Raw genomic sequence first — 23,725 nt, 5'->3', positions numbered from 1 at the left:
TTTCACCGTGTTAGCCAGGATGGTCTCGATCTCCTGACCTCGTGATCCGCCCGTCTTGGCCTCCCAAAGTGCTGGGATTACAGGCTTGAGCCACCGTGCCCGGCCAAAAAAACCTTTTAATAAAAATAAAAATCATTATATGTATTTGCACTCAATTTTTAATCTTATTATATTTAGAACAAACTTAGGCAACAGTTAAGTCCTTAAAATGATCTGAAAAAAAAAAAAAACTCATGCAACAGTAATCTGTTAAGCCATTTATTTATAATTTATAACATCACTTACTTCTGTTTGCACATTTGATGAAGTATTTGACCAAACTACTGATTTCCTGCATCTTTTTCTGCCTGGAAGCTTGTGTTGAGGCTGATACATTTGGTTTTGCTATTCTCAGACATTCTGTTTCTTTCTGAATATATTTCTGTAAAAATCTTCAAGAAAACAAAATACAATTTCAGAAACTCGTTGAATCCTTAAATTATAATAATTTCGAAAGCTGTTCATGCCATCAAAAAGAGCAACTTTTAAACTACCTTGCTTAGATTACTATACCAGCTGAATAAAACAAATAAAACAATTAAATCTCTCTTTCAAGGCCTAACGCCTATAAGACCAATTTAATGTCTGGTTTGCAAAGCCCTTAATCTTCTATGACTTACTACTGCTTTACTGCCTGCTTTCTAAATTTATCATTAAAAGCTCACAGTGCTAGTAAGGACCCTCTCAATCCTCTCTCAACTCCTTCTGTTATTCTGTACTGGATCTACTTCTTTCTTAGGCAGTTGGTAATGTTGCTAGCCATTAAATGATGCCTGCCTAGAAGATATTCATAACTAGCCAGGAGTGCCAGGTACATATTTGACCTACCAGATCAGCTTATACAAAATAGTATTCATCTTCAGGTTATATTTGTTGTATTTAAAATAAACTAGAAAGCCAGAGGAAAAAGGGCATGTATGTTTCATTTTATATGCATTCAAATCTGCAACAATCTAATACCAAATAGGAGCTAAAAATAAAACAGAATCTGTTGTAAACACTGAAGGACAACTAAATACATACTCCCTCGTGACAACAAATGTTATTTCTAGTTTATTTAATACTCTCAGTATTTAAAATACTTTATTCATCTTTCCTAATTCTTACAATCTGTTTCTAGTTATAAATGGATTTCATGGTTGAAAATGATGTCTCAATGTAAAAATGCATCAACCCTGTTGGTTTAACTGATTGTTGTGTTTTTTCATTCTTTGAGGTTTTCTTTGTTTTTAACCAAATTCATATACAAGTATTCCAATCTTCCTTTTACTTGTTTTATTACAATTTAACATGTGGCATTTACTTATAATCAGAGCAATATTTAAAGGTGTGAAAGTAATATCCAAACATTTATTATAATTTTTTTCTCTAATCTGAAGTCTTGTAAACTAATTAAAATGAGAGAAATTCTCTCTCAATTTTGAGTGAGATATGTCTAAAACATTTTATTTAAGAAATAATTTATAATTTTTAAGTTTCTATATGAACAAGCTTTAAAAATTATGTTTTGGATAAATATTAAATGCCAAATTCATATGCAAGGCATAATAATATATAGGAAACAAAGACAAATGTTAAGACACACAAAAATAATATCACAACAGAAATAAATATGAAAGAGAAAAATGAAGACAGTAAAATAAATTTGAATAGAATACCTAAAAACAGCATCCCAATTCAAATATTTTCCTTGTTTGGAATCTGAATGCCGATCTAGATGTATAATTGTTTCAGGATCTCGAATCAGGCGCTTAAATTTCTCAACTTCTTTCTGAAAATAAAAAGGAAATAATAATGGGTTACTAATCACACTTATTTCAAGGAAAAATTGAATTTAAGTAATTTACTACCTTTCGTTCTGTAGCTCTCTCATGTTCTAGTTGACGGCAGCAAATAAGCAGATCATTAAGTGCTAGACTCATGGTTCACAATTTCAGAATACACATCACTGCAAAAAAAAAATAGGTATATATATGTATATGTATATATATGCGTATATACAGAGAGAGGTGTGAAAAAATGTGTATATATAATTATTTTATACTGCAATATTTATAGATTTAACCATACAATTAGAAGCATATTCTCATCAAAGACACAATAATTTTTCTTAACATTTCCATATTTAAAATGAGATTTTCTTAAAATCTATACAAGCAATGCTGTAACACAAAAATGTTTGCCTTGCTTGCAGTGGTAGCAGGATTGAAATAAAAGTATAATTTACACTGGGTGCGGTGGCTCACGCCTGTAATCTCAGCACTTTGGAAGGCCAAGGTGGGAGGATCACAAGGTCAGGAGTTCAACCAGCCTGGCCAACATGTTGAAACCCTGTCTCTACTAAAAATACAAAAATTAGCCGGGCTTGTTGTCACGCGCCTGTTATCCCAGCTACTCAGGAGGCTGAGGCAGGAGAATAGCTCGAACCCTGGAGGCAGAGCTTTCAGTGAGCAAAGATCGAGCCACAGTACTCCAGCCTGGGTGACAGAGGAAGACTCCATTGGGGTGGGAGACGGGGGAAGTATATTTACTTTTTATTACTCTGAGACCAAAGAAACATGACATTTAAATTCAAACATGAAAGATAAATAGAAAACAGCCAGGCAAATAAGGAAATGAGTACTCAAGAATTTAACATTGACAATGAATTATTTAAAAGCACTCTTGGCTGGGCATGGTGGTGCATGCTTGTAGTCCCAGCTACTCAGGAGGCTGAGGCAGAATAATCACTTGTACCCGGGAGGCGGAGGTTGCAGTGAGCAGAGATCGCACTACTGCACTCCAGCCTGGTGACAGAGCAAGACTACGTCTCAAAGAAAAAAAAAAAGAAAAAAGCACTCTTGCTCATCTGGAGAGATGTGTCATTTTGCTGAGCCAAAGGCTTAAAACATGCTTTGGAACTGATAAGTAGGAGGCTATCAGAGCTAGTAAGCTTTGCCTACCACTTCCATCTCGACTGGTAATTAAGGCTCTTATTTAACACATAACGATAGGAGTAAAATATTTCTGTTTTAAAAGGAAATTCTATGCTATGGTGGTATCCTTTGCAAATGTCAAGGATCAACTATATTTTACTATGTCTTGATTCCACTGTAGTAGCTCTCTTCTTTTGGGGGCTTCTGATATAATCAAACTCTCTTTTGATGTCCTTCAAAATAATCTAATAAGAACAGTATTTCAACATGGACACAAAGATGGGAAAAACTGACACTGGGGACTGTTTGAGGGACAGAGAGAGAAAGAGGTATGGCTTGAAGCGCTACTTATCAGGTACTATGCTCACTACCTGAGTGACAGAATCATTCGTACACCAAGCCTCAAAAACATGCAATTTACCCATGTAACAAACCCGCACATCTACCCCCAGAACCTAAAATAGAAAAGAAAAAAGAAACAGCATTCTGTTTTACCAGTTCTGATCTAAACCTTTATATGATACAAAGAAGTTTTTTTATTAGACTATGAATGTCTGTAAACAGAAAAAATACATATATTTATGTATATTATACCTACACATACTTACAACTCAAGATGTAAAAAGGTAAAGTCCTTCTCCTATCCATACATCTAAATTCTACTTAATCTTTCAAGATCAAGTATGTTTTTCTGTCCCGATTCAATCTCACAAAATCTCAAAATTGGGAGGAACTAAGAGAACAGGTCCAATTTTCCTATAAAGGAAAGAATGTCTCCTACAAAATGAATGCCCTGTCTTTGAATATTCTCAGTAAGAGCTGACTACCCGGGCCTGGCGCAGTGGCTCATGCCTGTAATCCCAGCATTCTGGGAGGCTGAGGTGAGCATTTCACGAAGTCAGAAGTTCAAGATCAGCCAGCCTGGCCAACATGGTGAAACTCCGTCTCTACGAAAAATACAAAAATTAGCCAGGTGTGGTAGCACATGCCTGTAATCCTAGCCATTGGGGAGACTGAGGCAGGAGACTCACTTGAACCCAAGAGGCAGAAGTTGCAGTTAGCTGAGATCACACAATTGCACTCAGCCTGGGCAACAGAGAAAAACTCTGTCTCAAAAAAAAAAAAAAAAAAAGAGCTGACTACCCATTTTATTAGCAGACGGCTCTGATTCTCTTCTCCTTTTGTATTCACTGGTGGTTCTTCTGACCTCCCCATCCCCCAACACTATGACAACCTCCACTTTACTCTGCTATAGATTACAGATTGTTATTTGAGTCCTTTTCATTTGATTATATACTTCCTGTGGACAAGTATTATCATTTTTGATTTTCTATTCCTTATGGTTTTATCTAGGAATTTTCTTACTTCTTCAATTTCAGTTTAAAGCCCTCTTGAAGTCAATAAGGAAAATGAAGCTGGTAACGTAACCAACGAAAATACCTTAGCAGTATCCAAAGAACCATAAGGGCTAGCACCTTTATTCCTAAATATACTAAAGATTTGACACTTCCCGGAAGAGGCAGCCCTAAACTTGACTTTTTTTTTCCCCATGGTGTGACTTCTTTGAACTTGTTTTTCTTACCTTCAGTTTCTTAATGATTACTTTGAAGAAAACAAAACAGTTCAGTATTATCTACATAAACAGAAGATGTTCATTCACTGATAGATGCAAACAATATTTACTAAGTATAGCTAGACAAATAATGAACTAAACAGATACAAATCCTACCCTCATGGAGTCGTATCTGGGCAGCAGAGTGTCAGTAAACAAGTAAACTGATAAATCAATGCATAATTCCAAATTGTGATGTATGCCTCTGAGGAAACAAAAATACAGTGATAGAAAATAACTGTAGAGAGGATCATTTTAGATAAATTGTCAGGGAACATATCTCAGAGGAGTTTATAATAAAGCCAAGATCTGAACTAACTGGTGCCAAACCAAAAAAGGGCTAGAGGACCAACACTTCAGGGAAGGAAACTAGCACAGCCAAAGGGTTCTACAATGTAAAAGCACACAGTATGTTGGCGGAACTGAAAGAAGGCAGAGGAACTATTAGGTAATCAACTAGAGTATGAATGTCACCACATAAAGATGAACTTCATTTATACATTAATCCAGAATATCTAGGTTCCACTCAAGGTTCAAATGAAAAGATACAGATTTCCCACCTCCTACGAGCCTCTGAATTGACGAATTCAGTGTTCCTTTTTAGATCTCAACCAAGTTGACCCCTTTGCAGAACTTGTCAATGACGCTTATATCCCATCTTCCTAGAAATAACTCTGCCCTTGGCATGTCATTCTTTTCTAGTGCTAAGGAGTGTGGCCTCTGTAGTCAGATTGTATTAGTTCAAATACTGGTTCAGCCACTTACAAACCGTATAATCTAGAGCAAGTTCACTAATCTCTTCAAACCTCAGTTTCTCAATGAGAAAAGGAAAAACAATACTAGTACCTACCTCTATGAGTTCCTGTAAGGACCCATATACATGCTTACAGTGCCTGAAACACAGCAAATGTTAGCGATGATCATATTCTCTTCCTTTATGACTGTTTCGAAAGTCTCCTGATAGCTCTTCTTCCGCTCATACCTCAAAGAACAGTTTTGTTTTCTTGGTCTCATCCATTCCTACGACTTCAGCAGTTGAAAACCCACAAAATATATTTCATTCAATACTAGACCTCACTCTGGAGCTTCAGGGTCCTTCTACACTTTGTGCCTTTACACGCATTTTTCCTTCCATCTGGAAGGCTTCTACCATCTGCCAAGGTAACGCTGCGAGGTCTCACCACAAACTGAATTGATAGTCTCAGGCTGAGTTTGCAGAGAACCAAAGTCACTCCTCTACCATCAGAGTACTCCCCTATCACATACATTATCATCTATTGTAGTTGTCTTTCTACTTATCTGTACCTGGTAACAACAGTAGCTAACGCTCACGAGTGCTCACCGCAGGTCAAGATTATCTCACTTATCTTCACAAGACAGTAGAGCGAGGTCACACGAGTGACAGTCAGAATTCCAACTCCAGCCGTATGCTTCCAGAGCCCAAGCTCTTAACCGCGAGGCTGCAGTTAAAATATCAATCAATGCTCGCTGACTAAAAGTACTAAATACGAAAGAGAGATCAAAAGATGACTGGTCAAGTCGCGTAGTTAAATCTGAACCCTAAGGTGACACGAAAAGAGGATGAGCAAGAGGGAGGGTTCAATTCAGGGCATTTAAAAGGATGAGGTTATTGGCCAAGTCCGCTAGGAACCCGAAGAGAGGCCGGGAAAGATGGAGTGAGGAAAGGAGTCAAGGGAAAGATGGAGTGAGGAGAGGAGTCAAGGGCCGCTCTGGAGGGGTGCATGAGATTGGGGGTCTAGGGAAAGGACAAACTGGATCGCATGCGACTGAATTTTCCAACGCAGGAGCCTCTGCGTTGCCTCTGCGCCCCTACCGTTGTATTCGGAAGGTCAAAGTGGTATCAACCACGGCGATGGCTGCAGCGCAGATCCTGGCTCTTCTCGCCTCCTCCCGCGGCGACGGCTTCTTTTCTCCGTTAGCCACGCAGGTACCTACTCCCGCTTCCGGTTCAAACCCTGCGTGACTGCACAGCGCCCACCTCTGGAAGAAGAAGCAGGGCCGAGCAGCGGCAGAGCACGGTGTGCCCATGCGCGCCAAGCATCACGCGGTCTCCGCGCTCAAAACACTCCCCCAAAACATCCGGCCCGTCGGAGCAAATGCGCCTGCGCCTCGTCCACCAATGGCCAGCGACCTAGCGTTTGCGGCTCGCCCTTCGGCTCGGGATCCGGGGTTCTCACCCGCCGTCCTCACCCTCCTCATCCCCGCCCCTCCAAGTTTGAGGACGGAAGTGACGACAGTTCCAAAGGCGAACGGAGGCGGGTTTCATTTCGGCGCCTTTCTTTCTCTGGCAGAAGCGATTGGCTGGCGTAAAGCGAAAGAGGCGGGACAAATTGCCGCGGGTTCAGTACCGCCACTGGAACCGGGAGATGCGGCGCAGGAGCTGTCGCTGTGTTTGCTTTAACCTGAGTCTTGTTCCTTATTGTGGTTCCTGCTGCGGTTTTGATCATGTTGTTACCCTCGGACGTAGCCCGGCTTGTATTGGGTAAGCGCGGGCTCGGGAAGGAGGGTTATTGGACCCGGCTATGCCGGACACAAGGACCTTTGAGGCCAAAGGTTTTCCCTGGGTTGGGGAAGCTTTAGGGTTTTGCCTCCCAGCTTACGAGTTGAGACTGGCGGTGATTCTTCGTCACTCTGAGGTTCTAGGCAGTTTAAGCTTCTTTGTATGTAGATGCTTCTCTCTTCAGAGGCTGCGTGGCGAGGGGAAGGCCGAGGGGAAGCTCGAGGTGCAACACCTGGAGCCGGATTCGGAGGGAAAGTCAGGCCTCCACAGTTAATTAGGACCCCTGAAAGAGCGTATGTCTGCATGACGGACGGGTTGCGTGTGCTTTAACCTTGGGCGCACTTTCCGTGGTTCATTGCTGGGACCAAAATAGGGCAAAGAGGGACTTCCCCGGCCCCCCATCTTTGTAGGGAGACCTTCCTGGCGCCCTTTTAATTACCCGCCCTTATAACTACGAATTTGGGAGTAAGGGTGATCTTCCTTCTCCATCCTCCACGCAATACGTCGTCCAGTGTAGAGGTGTGAAATGCCACTTGCATATTTTAAAACAGCAATTCCTGTACCTTTGATCAGCAAAAAATTTCAGAGGGTTAATTGCCTTAAATTAGTTGAATGTTTTCTAGCCCTAGTTTTACCTTCATTTGAGGAGGGGTGGTTTGTGGGTCACTTGTCTGTCAGGGTGTATTGTCTGAGTGAGAGACGGGTTTTGTTGTTTGTCCCTTGAAAGAATAAAAAGGATTGTACTACAGGGGACGAGAGTCACGTAAAGCTCAAAACCCGAGCCAGTGATTTACAGACGTCGTATGCGACGTCCTTAAAAGTAAATGGCAAGCATCTGTGATGAAACCTCCCGTAGTATTCGCAGCCATTACTACCATTATTTTATTGTTCGGAAAACCCATTTGTCTTGTGCCTCTTTTAAATGCCCAGCGCTGTCCACAAAAATGTTATTTGCGCAGGGCTCTTGATAAGCTCATTTTGCAGGAAACGTTAAACGGAAATGGTTCCACCATCCATTTTTGAAGAAACTAATGACAAGTTTAAACTGTTTTGTTAATATCTGGTTAATCTTTTGCTTAAGAATTCTGAGTTTTGGCAGTTTGGTAATCTAGTTGAGTTTCGGTAACTGTAGTCTTAGACATGATTTCTCAGCCTCAGTACTGTTAACATTTTGGGCCTAATAATTCTTTATTGTGGGGAGCTATCCTGTGCTCAAACATTGTAGGATTAAAAAGCAGCATTCCTGGCTTCTATTCACTAGATTACAGTAGGACACCCATTCCCCACCCTGCCCTTACCCAGTTGTGATTAGGGAAAATGTCTGTAGGTGTTGCTAGTATGTCCCCTGGAGGGCAGAATCATCCCTAGTTAAGAAAGTCCTAAGAAAGCAGTATCATTTTCTAATTGAAATAATTCGCATCAATTTGTGAGTATTCTTTCTCCACAAACCGGCTACTCTGCTGACTTCCTGCTTTTCATTTAATGGACAAAAAACGCCAGCCATGGTTTTCTTACCTTAAAAATCTTTGTCATTCACATTCCATTTTCACTGCCACCAGTCCCGCAATGTGCCTGCCATTACTTCTCGTTTGGACTTCTGTCATGGCTTCCTAGATAGTTGTCCTTGCAATTCATTTTATTTACTGCTGTCACAAATCTACCTGAAGCGTTCGCACTATACCTTTTATTCTGAAAGTTGATATAATTCTGTTCTTACTAAAAATTTCAAATGTGCAGGAGTATACAATACAAAAAAAAAGCCTCCCCATGCCTAATGCTCTTACTTTTGTTATTTATCGTTATACATCTTAAATATATATATATCGTGTATATCTTTCTCATATCAGGTTTATTATTTACTCATGATTCTTCTATCAGTACCCCCTCCCCATCTTCAGCTCTTCTTGTTATTGGCCCCTTCATAATGTTTTTTCCAGCAAGTCTTTGGGTGCTTAATGTGTTCCAAACACTGCCAATTGCTGAACATAGAGAAGTAAGTTTTCTCCCCTTAGTGTTGAGATAATTATGGTTTTTTTACTGTTACACACACACAAAAAAAACACTTTTCTAGACCCCAGTAGACATTAGACACAAACAGGACGTTCTGTCTGATGTTCTGTGTCACGCTTTCACAAGTCAAATGTATTCAAAGAACAAAGAATTCCGTTAGTTGCTGTTCTTCACCTACTTTTTATCCTTCAGGATACTGCACTCTGACTTTTGCATCTCACTACTCCACTTAAGTAGCCCTTGTTGCCTTGTTGGGATTTTACAAAATGTATGGGCCAGAATACATCAAAGTGTTGTTTATTGCCTCTGGGCCATCAGTTCAGTTTTTATCCGTTTATTCAAGGTGATCTGTGGAACTGATCCTACTTACCTCTCCAGCTTGATCTCAACTTCTTAACATCTACTTTATGCTACAGACGTGCCAAACAAATTGAAGTTTCTTTGGATATTCTTATATGTATTCTACTTCTCTTTGTCTTCCCAGTACATTTGCATTCAAGGTTCAGGTCACACCTGATCTCTGAAACTTCATTCAGCAAGTACAGTTAGTACTTTCTTAAATGTTGCCACAGCATTGTACTTCTGTTGCAACCTTATCATGTCTTATTGTAGCTGTGTGTTTACTTTTTTTGATAAAATATACATAACAAAATTCACCATTTTAAAATGTATAGTTCTTAAAGCCCAAAACAATGAGTTTGTTGTTGTTGTTGTTTTTGTTTTTAGTGTACAGATCAGTAGTGTTAACTGTATTGATATTGTTCTGCAACCATCACTACCATCAGTTTCTGGAACTTTTTCATCTTCCCAATTTGAAACTTGCTTTTTTGTTTTATTAGTAGTCTTAGTCATGGATGAATGGACAAGCTTCAGGAGTTCTGGGAGTCCCCAAAATTATCATCTGTAAAGGTTTTCTTAAATAGATTTGTTACCTTCTGTATGAGACAGTATGCATTAAAAAAAATAGAAACCACTCTGAGTATTTAACATGGAAAGATTTAATGAGAGAATTGGTTACACTGGTGAGAGAAAAACTAAGACGCCCAGCAGCTTATAACTAAGACATCTCAGTGGTTAGTGACAGTAGGAAGCCACTATGCTAATGATAAGAGGCTGAGTTGACTGTGTGGAACATGGAAGACTTGCCTGATGAGGGGATGGTAGTCATAGAGGAGACTACTGAGGCAGAAAGGGAATGGGGGGAAAATGTGGCTGCTTCCTCCTGCCCTCCAGCCTCCCACCAGTGCTTCCTATTTACTGAGCCCAGTCAGTAGCAGGCTGACAGAAGAGCTTGGGGAACATTGCCTATATAGAGTCAAGCTTTATGTCATAGAGTCGAGAGCAACAGAAGAGTCAAGAACATATTTGAAGTCAAACAGGACCAGAACTGACACACCCCTAACAGGTCAAGAGCTGCTGGTTCTATTCACCTTTATATCACCAAAACATAGATATTTAATAAAACATTTGCAAAAGTATGGCTGTAATTATGACACTCCCCTTTGTTTATTGAATAATATATGTACTCCTTGCTGTCTAAAACTTTTCATGATCCTTACCCGTTTTGTCTTTTCTGTTGTATCTCCAACTCTTCCCCTTCATAAACTTTGTGCTGCATCCAAACTGGACATGTTCCCCAAATATGCTTGCATATATGCTTTCTGTCAGCTTCTTTGGGATTCCCAGCCATCCTTCAGAACTCATCTGCACCTTCAAACGTCACATAATTTCCAAGCTTAGTAGTGGTTTCTCCAGCCCCTCCCTTCTCATGAAGTAAATCAGCTCTATTTTCTTACCATTTTTGCTTTGCATCACAGTTATTTGTGTATATATCTTCTATCTCCAAGTAAGTTGTAACTTTATAGACAGAAACCTTGTCCCTGTTATTTGTGGATCTAGTAATGTAAGGCACCATAAGATAAGGCTTCCTAAGAATTATTTGCATGCTTAAAGGACGTTAAATTACTAATCTTTCTAGGGAAATAGTAGAATATGTGAAGGAGATGTTTTCACATAGCGTGCTTTACTATCTCTTGTTTGCTTTAAACCTCTCTTTTTATCTTTCCCTCTCTACAAGTAGGAAGAAAAAATACTCTTCATATAGTTAGGATTTTATCCTTTCTTCTCTTTTTCAGTTGTGTTTCCACTTCAATTTATTTAGTTACTCATTACCACCTCCACTTATAATAAAAGTAGGCTGAAGATAGTATTATGTTAAGAAAGAAACTCAGGCATGCTTTCTTACCTATTCAGGCACCTTTGTCAGTAAGTTTACACAAAAAAAATACATTTCTTTTATTCTTAAGTTGTTTTTAGGAATAAAAGGAAAAAACGGTAATAACTAATATTAGTTATAGGATAACCATTTGTATTATACTGATAAGAGATGATTAGTGCCTAGTTTGTACTTTCTGTTTTATTAATTTATTTATTGAGGTGGAGTTTCACTCTTGTCATCCAGGCTGGAGTTCAGCAGCGAGATCTAGGCTCACTGCGACCTCTGCCTCCCGGGTTCAAGTAATTCTCCTGCCTCAGCCTCCTAAGTAGCTGGGATTACAGGCGCTCGCCACCACGCCCAGCTAATTTTTGTATTTTTAGTAGAGATGAGGTTTCACCATGTTGGCCAGGCTGGTCTGGAACTCCTCACTTCAGGTGATCCGCTCGCCTTGGCCACCCAAATGCTGGGATTACAGCCATGAGCCACTGTGCCAGGCCTGTATTTTCATCATGTTTGGATTTTCACTCATCTAACATCTGAGATTTAGAATTAATTTGTGCCTAAATTTCCCGTTACCTGACTGAGAATTGGTTATAGTCAGATACTTAATGATGATAAATAAACATTTTGTAGGCAGATACTAATCATGTATATATAGTAAGGCCTAATTTAATAGGTTTAATAGGTTCAATAGGATCTTGAAAACTGCAACTTTAAGCAAAATGATATATAATCTAACTAATTTTACCATAGGCTAACTGATACATACAAGAATTTCTTCAGCATATTTTTGGTCACAAAAATATCACCACACTTGTAAATAAAGTCCAAAACACTTCTAATATTAAACATTGAAATAAATGTAAGCTATACATACATTTAAGAAGGATTAATAAAAACAAGATAATTACTTACCCAATTAGTCCAGTTCAAGGTTGCAGGTAGCTAGAGCCTATCCCAGCAGCTTAGGGTGCAAGACAGGAACTAACCCTGGGCAGGATGTCATTCTGTTGAAGGGAGCACTCCCACACCCACATACATTCACTCATGCTCACACTGTAATAATTTAGACACACCAGTTAACAACATACACATCTTTGGAGTGTGGGAAGAAACTGGTGTACCTGGAGAAAACCCATGCAGGCATGGGGAAAATGTGTAAACTCCATATATAACAGTGTCCTCGGCCAGAAATTGATTTTTTTTCCTCATCAGCAATATAACAAAAACATTGAACAAAATGATGGTATTTGAGGACTTGGTATATGATGATCAATGAACATGAGAGTAGTCAACTATGTACTACATTATTTTGGAACTTTTGGGACACAGCTAAACCAGAATACATCAAGACTAATCTAAAATGAGAACTAAAGATTGCCAAAGTTGAGTATATTTTTAAAGAGCAGAAGATAATGTATCCTAGATGTTACTATTTTGAGATGCATTATAACTTAAACACTTATTATAGAAGTAATCTATCCTTTAACAGTCTCATCTCGTGTGTGCTATACAGAGGTATAATGTTTTATGAAATGCCATGAATTATCTGTGATGATTCCTTTCCAGGTTACGCTAGCACAAATGACAGTATTTTTCTGAAAAAAGTTAACTGTATCGCTGTATTCTGTCTAGGGCATTGTTTCTCAACGTTTATTTCATTACACAGCTTTAAGGAACCTTCTTAGGCTTTTTTTTTTCCCTGACCCTCCTCCCCACATGAAATTTTAATGTTTTAGTGTCATGAATATATTGTATATGTTTATATATCGTGTATATCTGTGATTATGCATAAAAAGAGGGAGGGAGATTTTCTTCATTGCTCCCTGTCCCAGAACCAATTTTCACCCTCTTAGGGCAGTATCACTCCTTTTGAGAATGCATGGTCTAGGGGACAGCAAATCTACTTTAAGGTAGATACAAATCTACTGCAAATCTATAGTGTATTTTAATACCACCATCTATCAGAAGTCCCCAAGTGACTGAATGCATCTAGGTTGATAAGTACTTGAAACTCCACCACGAAAGGGAAGTATATTTGAGATCTTCAATTTAAATCTTGAAGCATATGAGGAAAAAGCTCCAACTGTCCTAATTTCAAGGTGATTCTAATAGTTCATAGATGTTTTAAATTTTTGTGTTTACAAAAAGCTAGTAACAGCTAACTCACCTATTCCAAATATTATAATTGTCAGAAAGCCAGCCATCATAAAAATTACTTTTCAGCCAGCTGTAGTTTTCACAAAAAGGGAAGAAAACGTTGCAGTGTATCTTTGATCTAATTAATTTCACATCTGTGGGTTGATGTTCAATGACAGAAAGATTGAAGTCATGTTATCTGAGATAAAGCTTTCTTCAGATATCCAAATGTTTTCTCCAAAACACAATGCCGTCGGGTTTTGATGTGTATATTTGTTTGTTTCTTCTTATTAGCAAGAGGTTGGAAAACAAATTCATCCACTACAAGTAGAGAGTGGTGAGTTGATTCCCAAATCACAGCTAGGGCGTTGCCTGTAATGAGATGACCATATTCTTGCCCTTTCCTTTTTAAAACCTTGGTGTAGAATGACTTCGTAGGCCATCTTATTAGTTTTTTCACCTTTTGAACCTGGTTAAAGATACAATTCCAGGTGAAGAGAGTAGAACCTTATAAAGTTGGAAGAGATCTTAGAAATAATTTCTTTTTTTATCTTTTAAGTTCAGCGGTACATGTGCAGGTTTGTTATATAGGTAAACTTATGTCATAGGGGTTTGTTGTACGTGTTATTTCATCACCCAGGTGTTAAGCCTAGAACCCATTAGTTATTTTTCCTGATCCTCTGCCTCCCACCCTTCACCATCCAGTAGGCCCCAGTGTGTGTTCTTCCCTCTATTTGCACATGCGTTCCTATCATTTAGTTCCCACTTACAGTTTTAGTAGCTAACAAATACTTATTGACAATTATGCCAGCACTGAGATAAGTGTACTTCAAAGGAAAGTGTAAGGGAATACTTATAAATATTAAGTAATACCTGTAAGGGAATATTTAGTAGTGGGGAATAGGGAGTAATTTTACTAAACTGTGAAGAATGAGTTGAAAATAGCTAGGCTGAGAAAAGATTAGCTGCCCAAGCAAAGGAAATAGAATATACAGTGGCCTTGAAACACAGTCAATGGTATATCTGTGGGACTGAAAGACCAGTTTGGCTGGAAGCAATAGAATGGCAAAACATAGGCTGAAGAGGAAAGTAGGGTATGAAGCAAGTAGAACCTCATACGATACGTTAAAAATTTGGAATCATAGGCCGGGTGCAGTGGTTCACGCGTGTAATCCCAGCACTTTGGGAGGCCTAGGCAGGCAAATCACCTAAGGTCAGGAGTTCCAGACCAGCCTGGCCAACATGACAAAACCCTGTCTCTACTAAAAATATAAAAATTAGCCAGGCATGGTGGCAGGCGTCTGTAATCCCAGCTACTTGGGAGGCTGAGGCAGGAGAATCACTTGAACCTGGGAGGCAGAGGTTGCAGTGAGCCAGGATCGCACCATTGTGCTCCAGCGTGGGTGACAAGAGCAGGACTCCAACTAAAAAAAAGAATTGGAATCATATTTTTTTCATCAAGATACAATGCACATACTACAAAATATAAAATTGGTTGGTTTTCAGGGTATAAAAATCCAGGATATTTGTGGATTCATAATGTGCAGATATCACCACTTATTTCAATATTTCCATCACTCCAAAGAGAATCCTTATACTGTTAAGTCACTTCCAATTCCCCCTTCTCCTGTCCTCTGCCAACCACAAATCTACTTTCTGTATCTATACATTTGCCTTGCCTGGACATTGCACATTAATAAAATAGAATGTTTGGCTTTTTGTGTCTGACTTTCACATAGCATAATGTTTTCAGCATTATTCCATGTTGTAGCTTTTTATAGCTGAATATTTCATTATATGAATATGCCATATTTTGTTTGTCCATTCATTAATGGACACTGTTATGAAGAATGCAGGCCAGGTGTAATGGCTCACCCTGTAATCCCAGCGCTTGGGAGGCCAAGGCAGGAGAATTGCTGGAAGCCAGGAGAGCGAGACCAGCCTGGGCAGCATACTGAGACACCCCATCTCTACCAATAAATAAGTAATTAGCTGGGCATTTGTTTGGTGGTACATGCCTCTAGTCTTAGCTACTGGGGCGGCTGAAGTGGGAGGATCAACCCAGGAGTTCAAGATTATAGTGAGCTATGATTGTGCCACTCTGCTCCAGCCTGGGTGACAGAGTAAGACTCCGTCTGTGAAAAAAAATAAACTGACCATAAATGTTTGGATTCTATGCTTCAGAATTGACTAGATAAATAAGAAAAGAAAGGTCTGGATTTTTTATTTTGTTCCACTAATTTATGTGTCTTAACCTCATGCCAGTATATCGTCTTGATTACTGTAGCTTTATAGTAAGTTTTGAAATAGATAAGTGTAAGTGCTTCAACTTTTTCTTCATTTTCAAGAATTATTTTGGCTATTCCAGCCCCCTTGTATTACCTTATGAGTTTTAGGATCAGTTTGTCAATTTCTGCACAAAAGGCAGTTGAGATTATTATAGGAATTGTGGTGAATGTATAGGTGAATTTTGGGAGTATTGAATTTTTAACAGTATTGAACCTTTCGGTCCATGAACACAGTAGGTCTTTGCATGGATGTAGGTCTTTACATTCCTCCATTGATGTTTTCCAGTTTTTAGTATGCAAGTCCTTTCCTTTTGTTAAACTTATTCCTAAGTATTTTATTTCTTTTGATGCTATTGTAACTAGCATTGCACTCTTAATTTTTGGTTGTTCATTGCGATTGATTGACTTTTATATATTCATTGTGTGTTCTGCAACCTTGTTGAAGTCATTTATTAGCTCTAATAGTTTTTGTTTTGTTTTGTTTTGTTTTTGAGACAGAGTTTAGCTCTTGTTGCCCAGGCTGGAGTGTAATGGCTCAATCTCGACTCACCACAACCTCTGCTTCCCGGGTTCAAGTGATTCTCCTGCCTCGGCCTCCGGAGTAGCTGGGATTACAGCCATGCGTCACCTTGCCCAGCTAATTTTGTATTTTTAGTAGAGCCAGGGTTTCTCCGTGTTGGTCAGGCTGGTCTTGAACTCCCGACCTCAGGTGATTTGCTGGCCTCGGGCTCCCAAAGTGCTGGATTACAGGCATGAGCCACCATGCCTGGCCTAGGGAGGTTTCTTCTCTTTTTTGAAACAGAGTCTCGCTCTGTTGCCCAGACTGGAGTGAGGTGGCACCATCTCGGGTCATTGCAACCTCCACCTCTCTGGTTAAAGTGATTCCCCTGCCTCAGCCTCTGTAGTAGCTGGGATTAAGGTGGACGACACCATACCCGACTCATTTTTTTGTATTTTTAGTAGAGACGGGGTTTCACCATGTTGCCCAGACTGGTCTTGAACTCCTGACCTCAGGCAATCTGCCTGCCTTGGCCTCCCAAAGTGCTGGGATTATAGGCACAAGCCATGGTGCCCAGCCTCTAATAGTTTTTTTTATGGCTTCCCTAGGATTTTCTATATAAGACATGTCATCTGCAAATAGGGGTAATCTGACTTTTTCCTTTCCAATCTGGATGCTCTTTTTTTTTTTTTTTTTTTTGAGATGGAGTCTTGCTCTGTTGCCCAGGCTGGAGTGGAGTGGCACTGTCTCAGCTCGCTGCAACCTCTGCCTCCCAGATTCAAGCGATTCTCCTGCTTCTGCCTCCTGAGTAGTTGGCATTACAGGCATGCGACACCACCCTGGTTAATTTTTATATTTTTAGTAGAGACGGGGTTTCACCATGTTGGGCAGTCTGGTCCGGAACTCCTGACCTCAGGTGATCTGCCCACCTTGGCCTCCCAAATTGCTGGAATTACAAGTGTGAGCCACTGCACCCATCCTGGATGCTTTTTATTTCAAGTTTTTTCCTAATTGCCCTGGCTAGACATATATGCGATGTTGAATAGAAATGACAAGAACAGACATTCTTACCTTTTCCCTGATCTTATGGGGAAAGCTTTGAATTTTAAACCACTGAAGATGATGTTACTTGGCTTTTTTTTTTTTTTTTTTTTTTAAGATACCTCTATCAGGTTGAGGAAATTTCCTTTTATTTCTAGTGTTTTTATCATGAAAGGGTGTTGGAATTTGTCTTTTTTGGTTTCTTTGGTAGTGTTTTGTTTTGTTTTGCTTTTGAAACACATTCTTACTCTATCATCCAGGCTGGACTACAGTGGCATGATTATGGTCCACTGCAGCCTCAGCCTCCCAGGCTAAAACTATCCTTCTAACTCACCCTCCCAAGTAACTGGAACTATAGGCATGTGCCACCATGCCCAGCTAAATTTTTAATTTTTTGTAGAGATGGGGGTCTCACTATATTGTCCAGATTGGTTGGATTTTGTTCAGTTGCTCTTTTTCCATGATAATGTGACTTTTGTGTTTTACGCTGTGAATATAGTATATTACACTGATTTCTTTTTATTCAACCAACCTTGCATTACTGCATTAAATCCCACTTGGTCATGGTGCATCACTGTTTTCATATGTTGCTGGATTTGAATTGCTAGTGTTTTGTTAAGGATTTTTTTTTTCCTGGAGACAGGGTCTCACTCTGTCACCTATTCTGGAGTGCAGTGGCACAATCACGGCTCACTGCAGCCTTTACTTCCCAGGCTTAAGTGATCCTCCCATTTCGGCCTCCTGAGTAGCTGGGACCACAGGTGCATACCACCATGCCCAGCTGACTTTTGTATTTTTTGTAGAGATGGTGTTTTGCCGTGGTGCCCAGGCTGGTCTGGAACTCCCGAGCTCAAGCAGTCCTCCTGCCTTGGCCTCCCACAGTGCTGGGATTACAGGTGAGAGCCACTGTGCCCACCCTGTTGAGGACTTTTATGTTCACTTTGTGTGTGTGTGTGTTTTTTTTTTTTAGACAGAGTCTTGCTCTGTTGCCAAGCTGGAATGCAGTAGCGTGATCTCGGCTCACTGCAACCTCTGACTCCCTGGTTCAAGCAATTCTCCTGTCCCAGCCTCCCAAGTAGTTGGGATTACAGGCACACCCCACCAGACCCAGCTAATTTTTGTATTTGTAGTAGAGATGGGTTTTTACCATGTTGGCCAGGATAGTCTCGATCTCCTGATCTCGTGATCCGCCTGCCTCGGCCTCCCAAAGTGCTGGGATTATAGGCATGAGCCACTGACCCTGGCCCCTGTGTCCACTTTCATAAGGAATATCGGCGTGTAGTTTTGTGATGTCTTTCTCTGGTTTTGGTATCAGTAATATTGGTCTAAAAGAATGAGTTGAGAAGTCCTCTCCTACGATTTCAAAAAGAGTTTGTAAAGGATTGGTGTTTCATTCTGTGTTTTGTAGAATTCACCAGTGAGGGCATTTGATTCCAGCTGGGCTTTTCCTTGTGAGAAGTTTCTTTATTACAAATTCCGTTTCTGTACTTGTTATAGATCTATTCAGATTTTCTGTTTCTTGAGTCCTCGTAGTTTGGGTCTATTAGTCTGTTCTTGTGTTTCTATGAAGAAATACCTGAGAGTGGGTAACTTATAAAGAAAAGAGATTTAATTGGCTCACAGTTCTTTAGGTTTTGCAGGAAGCATGGTGCTGGCATCTGCTTGCCTTCTGGAGGCCTTGGGAAGCTTAACAGTCATGGCAGAAGGTGAAGGGAGAAGCTGGCCTCTCACATGGCAAGAGTGAGAGCAAGAGAGAAAGAGGTGTCACACACTTTTAAATGACCAGGTCTTGTGAGAACTCACTATCTCAAGGATAGCACCAAGGCATGAGGAATCTGCCCCTGTGACCAAAACACCTCCCATCAGGCTCCACCTCCAACATTGGGGATTACAATTCAAGGTGAGATTTAGCAGGAGCAACATCTAAACTAGATGAGGGTCTTTCTAAGAATTACCCATTTCTTTTAGGTTCTCTAAATTGTTGAGATAACAACTGTTTACACTATTCCTTTACATTCCCATTTATTTCTATAATACTGATAGTAATATCCCGTCTTACTTTTCTGATCTAGTATAATTTGAGTATTCTCTTTTTTTTTTGGTTGGTCTAGCTACAGAATTGTCAACATTGTTGACCTTTTCAGAGAACTAGCTTTTGTTTTTATTCATTTTTCTCTATTTTTATTTGTTTCATTTATTTATACTCTGCTTATTTCCTTCTGCTTTGCTCTTTTTCTAGTTTCTTAAGGTAGATGATGCAGTTATTGAATTTTTTTTTTTTTTTTTTTTTTGAGATGGAGTCTCACTCTCACCCAGGCTGGAGTACAGTGGCGTGATCTCCGCTCACTGCAAGCTCCGCCTCCCAGGTTCATGCCATTCTCCTGCCTCAGCCTCCCGAGTACCTGGCACTACAGGCGCCTGCCACCACACCCAGCTAATTTTTTGTATTTTTAGTAGAAACAGGGTTTCACCGTGTTAGCCCGGATGGTCTCGATCTCCTGACCTCGTGATCCACCTGCCTTGGCCTCCCAAAGTGCTGGGATTACAGGCGTGAGCCACCGCGCCTGGCCCAATGTGGTTATTGATTTTAAATTTTAAAATTTTTGTTTGTTTGTTTGTTTTGAGACAAGATCTCAGTCTGTCGCCGTGCTATAATGCAGTGGCACGATCATAGTTCACTACAACCTTGAACTGAACTACTGGGACTATAGGCATATGCCAGCACACCTACCTAATTTAAAGAGACTTTTTTAGACACAGGCTCTTGAACTCCTCACCTCATGGTACCCTCCTGCCTCAGCCTGCCAAATAGCTTGGATTATAGGTGTATGCCACCATGCTTGGCTTATATTTTATTTATTTATTTTATTTATTTTTGACATGGAGTCTTGCCCTGTCACCCAGGCTGGAGTGCAGTGGCACGGTCTCAGCTCACTGCAGCCTCTACCTCTCAGGATCACCCAATTCTCCTGCCTCAGTCTCCTGAGTATCTGGGATTACAGGCGCCTGCCACCACACCTAGTTAATTTTTTATATTGTTAGTAGAGACAGAGTTTACCATGTTGGCCAGGCTCGTCTCGAACCTCCTGATCTCAGGTGATCTTCCTGCCTCAGCCTCCCAAAGTGCTGGGATTACAGACGTGAGCCACCGTACCTGGCATCTCTTTTTTAAACACAAGTGTTTATAGCTGTAAATTTTCCAGTGTGCACTGCTTTAGTTGCATCTCATAAATTTATTGACACTTATTTCATATCCTAATATATGGTTGGCCCTGGAAAATGTTCCATTTACAGTTGAGAAAAATACGTATTATGCTGTTTTTTACTGGAGTGTTCTATAGATATCTGGTAGGTCTAGTTGCTTTACAGTTTAAATTTTCTGTTTATTAATTTTCTGCCTAGTTGTTCTATGTATTACTGAAAGTGTGGTATAGAAACCTTCAACTTTTATTGTTGAATTATCTGTTTCTCCCTTCCCGTCCATGAGTTTGCTTCATACTTTGGGCTCAGTTAGGTGTATTTGTGTTTGTAAGTGTTATTTCTCTTTTTTTTTTTGAAGACAGGGTCTCACCCGGTTGCCCAGGCTGGAGTACAGTGGTGCAGTCATGGCTCACTGCAGCCTTGACCTCCTGGGCTTAAGCTGTCCTCCCACCTCCACCTCTAGAGCAGCTGGAACTACAGGTGCACACCACCAAGTCCAGCTGATTTTTAAAAACCATAGAGGTGGGTTCTCACTAGGTTTCCCAGGATAGTCTTGAACTCCGAGGCTCAAGCGATTCTGCCGCCTCAGCCATTGTTATCTTTTTGTGGATTGACCTTTTTTGTCGTTATCTTTGTCTCTAGTAACAATATTTGTCTTAATATCTACTTTGATACAGGTTGAGTATCCCTAATTCAAAAATTCAAAATGCTTCAAAACCAAAACTGTTTGAATACCAACATGACCCTCAAAGGAAATGTTCATTGGAGCATTTCAGATTTTCAGATTATCAGTGTTCAACTTAAGTATAATGCAAATGTTCCAAAATCTGAAACACTTCTGGTCCCAAGCATTTCAGATAAGGGATACTCAACTTGTATTAATATAACAACTTTAAGTCTTACTTGATTACTGGATGGTATAATCCAGTAATCTTTACTATCCTTTTACTTTCACCCTGTTTGTGTCTTTGAATCAGTCTGGAGCAGCTGGTGCCAAGACGCCGGCTGCAGCGCTGGAGGTGTGGCCAGGGCTGTGTGCTCCACACGGCAGCGGGAGCTGGAAACAGATGGGTGCCCTGTCCCGTTCCAGGTTGGATGGGCAGGAGCCCTGCCCTCCCAGGTGCAGCTGCAGCTGTGGAGCAGGCATCCCTGCACTCTCGGGGGCCCAGGAAGCCCCCCTTTCCCCTCAGGCTTGGAAGTGCCTACTCCCACTGTCTGGCCTCTCCCCGCTCCCAGTGTCCACTCCGATTTCAGAGTAAAGTTGAGGCTGAGCCTGCTGCTGTCAGGACCTGGCCGGGTGTGTGCACACTAGGGACAGCACCAACACACCAGCCTCATGCTGCCTTGGTCCCCCTCCGTACTTTCAGCTCTGATGAGCATGTGAGGGAGGCCGAGGGTGAGGCTGAAGGCAGTTCGGCATGGACCTGCCCCTTGGCATGAACAGCCTAAGCACTGTGAGCACCTTAGATGTCAGGTTGATGGTGGCAGAAGGCAGATGGTCACCTAGGCGGAAAGGGGTGGGTCCCCGGTGAAGCTACACCTTCAAGCCAGAAACATCTAAAGCCTGGAGGGCAGACTGCAGATCCAATGCCCAGAGTGAGAATTTATGGTGCTTTTTCTGGGCCCACCCGTGGCTGCCCATGGACCCATCAGCACATACTTCCTTCCATATGAGGCCTGTAAAAACCCCAGACTCAACCAGACTCACAGAGATGTTGGGACTACCAGCTGTGAGAAGGAACTACTCACTATGCGTCTCCTCTCCACTGAGAACTGGTCACTTATTGGGACAACCTGCCTGCAGAAAGGAGCTACCCACTGCAGGTCTCTTCTCCACTGAGGGTTAGACACTCGTCAGGATGACCTGCCTGCAGAAAGGAGCTTCCCACTGCGGGTGTCCTCTCTGTTGAGAGCTGGACACTCGTCAGGATGACCTGCCTGCAGAAAGGCACTGCGGAAAGGAGCTTCCCACTGTGGGTCTCCTCTCCACTGAGAGCTGAATACTCATGGGGACGACCTGCCTACGGAAAGGAGCTAACCACTGTGGGTCTCCTGAGGACTGTTCTGTCACTCAGTAAAGCTCCTGTCTGCCTTGCTCACCTTCCAATTGACCGTGAACCTCATTCTTTCTGGACGCAGGATAATAATGTGGGACCCACTGAAAGGCGGGACTGAAAGATCTGTAAAACAAACAGGGCTGAAACATGCCCCCTCGCTCACCACATTGCAGACAATGAGAAGGAAAGAAGAGCTGAGGCCCTTTGGGGAGCCCAGACCTAAGAGCTCCCCAAACCCGGGCTGTGACACCCTCTTTGGGGCTCTGGGGTTCCTGATGTCTCCAAGCTTCAGGGTGCCACTACGTTCCCCAGTGCCCACAGTGGAAGCCACAGTGGTGTGCCTGATCCAGATGCAACCTCACAGGGAGCTATTTCCTGGATGTGCCCGCCCACTGTATCCAGCATGCCTGGCTATGCTCAGTGGCTGGACCCCACGCTCACTCATACACCCCCTCACTGCTTCATGCCTGGCTCACCCCTAGCAGGCATGGGATTAGGCCCAGTAGCATGAGCTGAACACAGCCTGTTGGGCCAAGTGAGTGGAACAAGCCCAGCAGGCCCTAGCAAAACTCAGGCAAAGGCACCACCAGCCGCAGAAGTTTCAAACTGGAAAAGCGACTCTCTGAGGATCCTGTAACAACAGCATATAGTTGGATCATGTTTTTAAGGTCATATAAATTACACCTTCATACATTGTATGCCCATATTGTTGTGTACAGTTATCTTTTTAAGCAGAGATGGGGAAGAAAGTTTACATACAACAAATGCTTATACTCTTTTATTTTTATTTATTTATGTATGTATTTATTTTTGAGACAGTCTCGCTCTGTCACCCAGGCTGGAATGCAGTGGCATGATCTCGCCTCACTGCAGCCTCTGCCTCCCCAGTTCAAGAGGTTCTCATGCCTCAGCTTCCCAAGTAGCTGAGATTACAGGCGAGTCCCACCACGCCTGGCTAATTTTTTTGTATTTTTAGTAGAGATGGGATTTTGCTATGTTGGCCTCAAACTCCTGGCCTCAAGTGATCCACCCGCCTGAACTTCCCAAAGTGCTGGGATTACAGGCATGAGCCACTGCACCTAGCCTATACTGCTTTATATTATGTTGTTATCAAGTTACTCTCCAATATCATCTCATTTTAGCCTGAAGGAGTCCCCCTTTAGTATTTCTAACAGGGAAAATCTG

The 23,725-nt window shown here is 41.3% G+C and overlaps 2 protein-coding genes across 6 annotated transcripts in view; one reads left to right on the top strand and one right to left on the bottom strand.

The window, feature by feature from the left end:
* Positions 1 to 6,609, bottom strand: part of ATM (ATM serine/threonine kinase) — a 131,621-nt gene extending 125,012 nt beyond the window's left edge. For 2 of the 4 annotated variants that reach the window (XM_015115608.3, XM_077964250.1), the window contains exons 1-4: positions 6,401 to 6,609; positions 1,890 to 1,987; positions 1,698 to 1,810; positions 286 to 431 (exon numbers count right to left, since the gene is read on the bottom strand). In XM_015115608.3, coding sequence (XP_014971094.3) covers positions 286 to 431; positions 1,698 to 1,810; positions 1,890 to 1,961 — 331 coding nt within the window. In that variant the 5' untranslated portion in view covers positions 1,962 to 1,987; positions 6,401 to 6,609. Of the gene's footprint in view, positions 1 to 285; positions 432 to 1,697; positions 1,811 to 1,889; positions 1,988 to 5,871; positions 6,027 to 6,400 lie in introns of all 4 variants that reach the window. The other 2 variants (XM_077964249.1, XM_028833943.2) reach the window with 2 other exon arrangements.
* Positions 6,610 to 6,930: 321 nt separating this feature from the next.
* NPAT (nuclear protein, coactivator of histone transcription) overlaps positions 6,931 to 23,725 on the top strand; it is a 62,391-nt gene continuing 45,596 nt past the window's right edge. For both annotated transcript variants that reach the window (XM_001104186.5, XM_015115607.3), the window contains exon 1: positions 6,931 to 7,069. In XM_001104186.5, coding sequence (XP_001104186.4) covers positions 7,033 to 7,069 — 37 coding nt within the window. In that variant the 5' untranslated portion in view covers positions 6,931 to 7,032. The remainder of the gene's footprint in view (positions 7,070 to 23,725) is intronic.

The sequence above is a fragment of the Macaca mulatta genome, chromosome 14 (genome assembly GCF_049350105.2).
Source record: "Macaca mulatta isolate MMU2019108-1 chromosome 14, T2T-MMU8v2.0, whole genome shotgun sequence".
Lineage (NCBI taxonomy): Eukaryota > Metazoa > Chordata > Mammalia > Primates > Cercopithecidae > Macaca > Macaca mulatta.
This window is presented reverse-complemented; position numbering and strand designations above follow the sequence as displayed.